The 8,420-nt window shown below is 33.1% G+C and overlaps 1 protein-coding gene across 1 annotated transcript in view; it reads left to right on the top strand.

Annotated features, from left to right (window-relative positions):
* The first annotated feature begins 1,675 nt into the window (after positions 1-1,675).
* Positions 1,676-8,420, top strand: part of LOC137022868 (novel FERM domain containing protein) — a 161,488-nt gene continuing 154,743 nt past the window's right edge. The window contains exon 1 of the mRNA XM_067389345.1: positions 1,676-2,011. Within this exon, the coding sequence (XP_067245446.1) occupies positions 1,910-2,011 (102 nt within the window). The 5' untranslated portion in view covers positions 1,676-1,909. The remainder of the gene's footprint in view (positions 2,012-8,420) is intronic.

Genomic DNA, 8,420 nt, shown 5'->3' with positions numbered 1-8,420 from the left:
TTCAAATTACGTCTAGGGATTGATATTGATATTAAAATCATTAAAGGGGTTCTTGATTATGATTTAACTTTTTTTTAAACTTTTGTTAGTGTGTAATGTTGCTGTTTGAGCATAAACAACATCTGCAAAGTTACGATGCTCAAAGTTCAATGCAAAGGGAGATATTTTCTTTTACAGTAATCACTTTTTACGGACTACAACAAACAGCTGGTAGGGACTACAACAAGCTTCTTCCTGGGTTGGTGACATCACAAACCCCACAATTTACATAAACCCCGCCCCTGAGAACACGCAACAAAGGGGGTGAGGCCATGTTGGGCTGCTTTAGAGAAGAGGAAGAGTTGTTGTAGTAGAGTGTTGTTATCATGCCGTCATTTTACACCGGACTGCTTATTTGCACAAAAGATGAACATGACGGCACATGCTAGTGGATGAGTTGAATCAACTCCACAGCAACTACATAAATTTATCCACTAACCATTCAGAAACGTCCAGTTTCATTCTAAAAGTTGTAACTTCTTCCTGAGTCTCTCCATCAGTGTCGACTCCGGTTTGAACAATGTAAGGCTGAACACCGTTACTGACAATCCTCATTTTGGCTGCGTGAGATTCTCCAGCTTTGTTGTTGTTGAGCTGTTAAAGCTCCGCCCTCTTCTGGAAAGCAGGCGGGAGCAGTAGCTCATTTGCATTTAAAGGGACACAAAACATTTTTTTGCTCACCAAAATAGGGGCAAATTTGACAAGTTATAATAAATGATCTGTGGTGTATTTTGAGCTGAAACTTCACAGACACATTCTGAGGTTATATTACATCTTGTAAAAGGGGCATTATAGGTCCCTTTTAAATATGAATTCATTTGTAGAACTTGTTCTGACAAATAGAGTTATAGTTCTGTTATCTTTTATCCCTTATGGTGAAGGTCATAGATTCATTTTTATTTTCAGTTACACCAAACAATTCATATTTAGTTAGGTTATTGCAGGTTGCATGAAACCAAAGAAACAGAGAATGCATAAAATTATATTTTTTTATTCAATACTACAAAAACACAGACGAGACACTTGAACATAGTCACATTAATGAAAATATTTTAAAATAAATGTTTCAGTTTATGACATTAGTACATGTTTTCACTGTTTTTATTTGTTTTTATTTATAAAATGTGAGAAATTTGAGCATTCTGAAATGTTGCATATTAAAATAAAAAATCCACATATTTTCTCCCAAGTTTTCTAAATAATTACAGAGGAATCTTGAAGAAATTAAAATAGTTTCTTATTCTAGTTCACAAAATTCACAAGCATATTCAATTTATATATTTTCAATAAATGTGTTGCCAGAAAAAAATGGCATATTTCATAAGATACTTATTTGATTTTGTTATTGATGCTTGTCATACTGCCAAATAAAGAAGACAAAAAAATATTGCTGCAGGAAACCGAGCAAACAGTAATTCTTATAACCTTACTACTACCTTTGTCCAGCATCTTATTGGACAACAATGACCTCCAAATACGCAGCAGCACCCCAGTCTTTCATTGTCCATTTCAAACGAGTCCTTATTTGGAGAGCGTATCCATTGGTTAGAATGCGTGTCAATCAGCTTCCAAGGTCCCGCCCCCTTGCTCAAATATCAAGCGGTGAATGGTCAACAGACGGGCTGCTACTGTCTGCTCGTATCCACAGCGACTTAATCTGGACCTGGATGCGTGCTGAAGGAACCTGTTCGCAATAACAAGAAATAAAACACTCATCCGAACAACTGCGGCGTTCATGTCACCGGATAAAGATGCTGTCGGCTTTGGTTAGCGCGTTTTACCTGGGCGACCGGAGAGTTTGGTCGATGTGACATTGCTTGAGCTTTTTGTTCTGGTCCCGGACGCAGACCAGCGATCGTGCGTTGAGAAGATGTTGAGTCGGCTGATGAGTGGCAGCGTCAGAAACCTGGAGCGAGAATACATGTGTACGGTCAGACTGCTGGATGATACGGAGTATACCTGCACCATTCAGGTCAGTCTCAGCAGCAGCGGCAGCAGCACCTGTGCTGCCGAAAAACAGCGATCAGCAGACCTTTTGTTGCAGGCTGGGAGAAGCGTGCGCAGTGGGTTTTAATAGCAGGTGCCAGCAGCATCCCCCCTAAAACCGGCATGTTACTTCTAAGTGCTGCAATGCTCGTTTGATAGAGTCTAAAAGCTGTCTCAGGTTGTTTTTGGATAGAGCGGGCTTGTTTTGCTCTCATCTTGACTATTGTTGATGATGTTGCATTCCCATAAATCAGAACACACACTGAAGTGCTGCTGCTGCTATACTGGAATCTGCTCTGTTTATTTATATGGCTTTGTGTATTTTAAATGATCAGTTTCTTTTCTATAAGGTCTGTAAATACATTTGGACCCATAATGGGTAGGTTCAAGATGTTTTGGGAACGTCCTGAGGGATGTTTTGTTGTAAAGGAATAGTATACTTTATATTTAGGCGTCTTTAACAACTATGCACTTACAAAAGAAAAATATTTTTTAGTTTACTTAGTTTACATTGTACTTACTGTGTATCGCAAAACACTTTTGTTGCTATTGAGGTGGGATAAGGGTACGTTTAGGGACAAGTTTGGTGGTACGGGTGGGTTATGGTGTAAGAGAAGGGTCAAATTATAGATGTACAGAAATTAATTACAGCTTTAATTACATTTAGGTTTTTTTTTTTTTAATAAAACTGCAGTGCGCGTACTTACATGTACTTACAGTGTACTACTTACCAAAGAAAATACTGAGTAATATAAGGCAACTACATGGGTTAAGGTTACACTAAAAAATGCTTTGGGTTAAATGTTTGCCCAACATGCTGGCCAGTTTTATTTCACTCAACTATTGTTTAAAAATTACTATGGCTGGCTTACAATGAACCCAAAATAGGTTGGAAATGAAAAATCAGACGCATAATGGCAACAGTAAAAATCAAAAAGTTAACATTTATTAATAAGCAGTTTAATAAAGGTTTATTATTTATTAAACATATTAATAAATATTTATTTATTAAACATATTAATACATGTTAATTACCAACCTATTTGGGCTTCATTTTAAGCAAGCAATATAGTAATTTTAAACAATAGTTGAGTTAAATACAACTACCCAGCAGATTGGGTCAAACATTTAACCCAACCGCTGGGTTAAAACAACCCAATCGCTCGGTTTGTCCATTTTTAACCCAACTTGCATTTTTTTAGAGCGTTTAGGTATAGGTTCAGGGTTAGTACCTAGTTATTACCCAATTATTATAATTACTATATTATATTACTATATTATAAAAAATAACTAACTATATTGTAAAAAACAAGTACGCACACAATAACTGCGTTCTATCAAAAGATGAATTTAAATGCCTGTACACTCTAAAAAATGCTGGGTTGTTTCAACCCAAAATTGGGTCAAATGTGGACAAACCCAACCGTTGGGTTAAAAAAATGCATTTAAAAATTTAACCCAATGGTTGGGTTTGTCCATATTTGACCCAATTTTGGGTTGAAACAACCCAGCATTTTTTAGAGTGACATAGCAGTTAAAGACACTTAATATAAAGTGGAACCAAAGTCTATCATTATTTACAAAAGGTCTTTTTTCCCCCCTGTAGAACATAAAAGGAGATGTTCTACAGAAGGACAGCTTCAGGAAGAAAGATACAATGAAAGCCTAACATTTTGCCTGTACATCAGCATCACTCTATGTCTGGACTGAGCATCTGTAGTAAACACATCAGGACCGGCTTCAGAGGATCTGTTTATTAAACGCATGTGTCCCCTTTACAGTTTATTATCATAGTATTGGAATTGCTCCATAAGCAGGAAAGTGTTGTATGGATTCTGGCATGATGTCAACACTACACATCCATTAATAATGTACGCTTTGGTCTCCAAAACTGCCCCTTGGGCACTTGTAAATCAAGCAGTTTAGTAAAGCAGCATGGATGGCTGGCTGCTAAGCACTGGCTGTATAGGAGTGTGTGAAATCCGGCAGATTATAGGAGGTCTGTTACTCCGTCATGAACGGAGGGTTACATCATAAACACTAGAGATGGGGAAACAACCAAAATGAACTATTTCACTCTTTTCAGTTGTAGACGTTTCTAAATGATCAAACACTAATTGTAGTTTTTCCATTTTATTTTTCTTTATTTAACTCTTTGGTGCTGCTCGCGTGGCGTTCAAAAATGACAGATTTTTTTATTTCAGTGAAATGTACTTTCTTTTATTTTGAAAATGTTTAATATTTTGTATTTTTTAGGGTATTTTATGGTACTAAATTTTATTTATGGAATAGTTATGATGATTTATTACCTGTTATTCACTTTTTGAGCATAGACCTGAAAATTACATTTCTAAATTAAATGGTCATAAATGTTAAATGCTTTGGAGCACAGACTTTAGTTTGGTCTTTGTTTAAGGAAGGCACTTGGCAGATTATTGCTGAAGTGAAACAAAGAAAAGGTTATAGAAATTTAAGTTTATTATTATGAAAAATGCATAAAAAGAAATGTTTAAAAAAATTGTATATGAAATATATATTTTCTGGAACGCGTTTTACTCTAAAAATCAAAAATCTAAATCTATTTAAAATTTAAAATTTAAACCTAAACAAGTTAAGTTTCAAATTTAAGGTTGATATCTCCAAAAATTAGCTTTCAGTAAGATTTTATTTGGCCGCAGTACCAAACGTTTCCACTAGATGAAATTCGCTTCCCATTCGTTTCCATAGCAGGCATTTTTGACCACGAATAGTACAAATGTGACTATTTTTCTCAAGATCATTTAGTCTTTTTGAATCTTGTCCATGATTGTTTTTTTGTGTGTTCACATAGCAAGTGCCTAAACATTTACCAAGTTTTGTACCATTCCGATGAATAAAAAATTCTTAAAACGTAACATTTTTCGATCAAAAATGACCAAACAGCACTGGAGGGTCAAACATTACTTGCACGTGTAAAGGTCGTTTTTACAATCCATCCATATATAATATTTTGAGAGAAGGTCTGTTTTATTACCTTGCTGTCCTGAAGGGAAATACTAATTGTTTTCCACATTTAAAACTCCTTATTTGTTTTAGATGAACATTGTTGCATTGTTGCAGGGACACACAATTGACACTGTGATTTGGTGTGTTTAATGCATAAATTATAGATTAAGTTTATGCAACAAAGATGATCTCTTTTTTAAATTTTTGCGATCCCTCATTTTTTATTCAAACAAGAACACAGACAAGAGATACTTGTACGTATAGTCACATAATGATAATAATAAATAATAATGTACTTATATTTTCAGTGTTTTGTTTATGTGAGAAATTTGAGCATGTATTTGCATATAACAACAAAATCCTACACAATATTCATATTAGTGATCAACCGATGCACGTTTTTCAGTGGATAAATCTTGAATTATTACATTCGGTTATAATAATATTAATTATTTAATAAGAGGTTATTAACAAAGATGGATGTGATTTCTTTTAATAGGAGACATTTTTTTCTTGTATGGAGCTGTTTGTCTTTCTTTGAGGAATCCTTTGTTTCTTGTGTAGCTTGAAATGAAACGGGAGCCCACAGATCGCTTTCTATTACAGTCAATCTGAGAGAATCCTATTTCTCAGCCCTCAGAAGTCTGCGAGGACTGTGGCTCCTAGATGACACGTACTCCCTCAGGGCTTTCATAGAGTTTCGACACATCAAGACAATCATTGCATGTTAGAGAGGATTAGAAGGAGGAAAAAAGGAAGGAGTTTTTTCAAGAGCCACCTGAGTGAAGACTTTAAACAGCCTTTATGAGGAACGAGTGTTTGTTTTATTGCCACAATCCAACATTGTGTTGACCTGTTGATATTTAAAGGCCTGTTGGGATGCTTTTACAGTAAAAGAGAAAATTATTTGAGGAAAATGGAAGGGAATATGTTGGTGATTTCAAATGAAGGAATGATTTCTTAGTCCTTGCGATGATAATTCTGAGTAATCATATTCTGGCGGCACTTATACATGTCTTAAGATGTTTTCTTGGCTTACAGTGAAATATCTGATGACATCGTATGTAATACTGTAAATGTGGATGATTTTACCTCTTGTTTTTTTTACTATTAATTTAAATACAGCACAAAAGTATAAAGAAGGCCGATTCTTGTTTGCTCAAAATGTAAAAACCATTGACAGAATAAAAGCACTGAACAATATCATTACTTTAAAGCCGTTATTATACTTTTGTGCTACAGATTATTTAATAAACAACATCACAAAATCAAAGACCCACTGTAAAAAAATCAGTTAAATTTACAATAAAAAACTGCTAGCTGAAATCGCCGCAAATTAACAGTGACATTTATAACAGTATATTTCATTAAGTGATATAATATACCATTAATATACCAAATGTACTTGAATTTCCAAAATTTTGCTTTTTTTACCTTAAAATGTAATGATAACCACCATACAGGTGGTAAAACAGAAAGCCACATGATAAATCAGAATTCATGTACAGTTGCCTGTTCATAAAACATGGCCAGTTCTCACATATTGACACAAACATACATACAAAGACATAAAATAATAAACATTACATAACAGACAACGTTAAAAAAACACACACACCCTAATGTCAATTGGAAGTCAAATGTGAAGTCATATAAGGACTTTTTTTACTGTTTCTGTCTGACTGTTTTATATGATAATTCATAGTTTTTACTTGCATAAACCATACATTTGACAGTAAAGTTACATGTAATGCAATGTTAAACCATATACATTTTTCGCCCTAACTTATAGTCTTTTTCTGTAAAAGTTACAATCATTTTTTCAGTAAAAATTATTTTAATTATTTCAATTTAATTTTATTATTTTTATGTTAAAATAATTTAGTAACACTTTACAATATGGTAATAATGCATTAACTAACATTGACAATGTGCAATGCATTTGTTAATCTTTGTTAACGTTAGCTAATAATAAAGCTCAGGTCCATTAAATAATATTACCAGAGAAACCTTTGATTTTAATAATGTATTAATAAACATATTAAATAAAATCAAAAATCAAAAAGGTAATTGCAACTTTTTATCTCACAATTCTGACTTTTTTTCTCAGAAATGCGAGATTTAAACTCGGAATCGCTTGATATAAGGTTAGAATTGCATTCTTTTTTCCCTGACAATTGGACATTATAAGATGCAATTAGGAGTTTGTCTCACAATTCTGACTTTATATCTCACAATTCTGACTTTATATCTCATAATTCTGACTTTATAACTCACAATTCTGACTTTATATCTCATAATTCTGACTTTATAACTCACAATTCTGACTTTATATCTCACAATTCTGACTTTATATCTCACAATTCTGACTTTATATCTCTCAATTCTGACTTTATACCTCACAATTCTGACTTTATAACTCACAATTCTGACTTTATATCTCATAATTCTGACTTTATAACTTACAATTCTGACTTTATAACTCACAATTCTGACTTTATATCTCATAATTCTGACTTTATAACTTACAATTCTGACTTTATATCTCATAATTCTGACTTTATAACTCACAATTCTGACTTTATATCTCACAATTCTGACTTTATATCTCACAATTCTGACTTTATAACTCACAATTCTGACTTTATATCTCATAATTCTGACTTTATAACTCACAATTCTGACTTTATATCTCATAATTCTGACTTTATAACTCACAATTCTGACTTTATATCTCACAATTCTGACTTTATATCTCTCAATTCTGACTTTATATCTCTCAATTCTGACTTTATATCTCACAATTCTGACTTTATAACTCACAATTCTGACTTTATATCTCATAATTCTGACTTTATAACTCACAATTCTGACTTTATATCTCATAATTCTGACTTTATATCTCACAATTCTGACTTTATATCTCATAATTCTGACTTTATAACTCACTATTCTGACTTTATACCTCACAATTCTGACTTTATATCTCACAATTCTGACTTTATATCTCTCAATTCTGACTTTATATCTCATAATTCTGACTTTATATCTCACAATTCTGACTTTATATCTCATAATTCTGACTTTATAACTCACTATTCTGACTTTATACCTCACAATTCTGACTTTATATCTCACAATTCTGACTTTATATCTCACAATTCTGACTTTATATCTCATAATTCTGACTTTATAACTCACTATTCTGACTTTATACCTCACAATTCTGACTTTATATCTCACAATTCTGACTTTATACCTCGCAATTCTGACTTTATATCTCGCAATTCTGACTTTATATCTCGCAATTCTGACTTTATATCACGCAAGTCTGACTTTATATCACGCAATTATGACTTTATATCTCACAATTCTTACTTTATATCACGCAATTCTGACTTTATATCACG

This window comes from Chanodichthys erythropterus, chromosome 7 (assembly GCF_024489055.1).
Source record: "Chanodichthys erythropterus isolate Z2021 chromosome 7, ASM2448905v1, whole genome shotgun sequence".
Classification (NCBI taxonomy): Eukaryota; Metazoa; Chordata; class Actinopteri; order Cypriniformes; family Xenocyprididae; genus Chanodichthys; species Chanodichthys erythropterus.
This window is presented reverse-complemented; position numbering and strand designations above follow the sequence as displayed.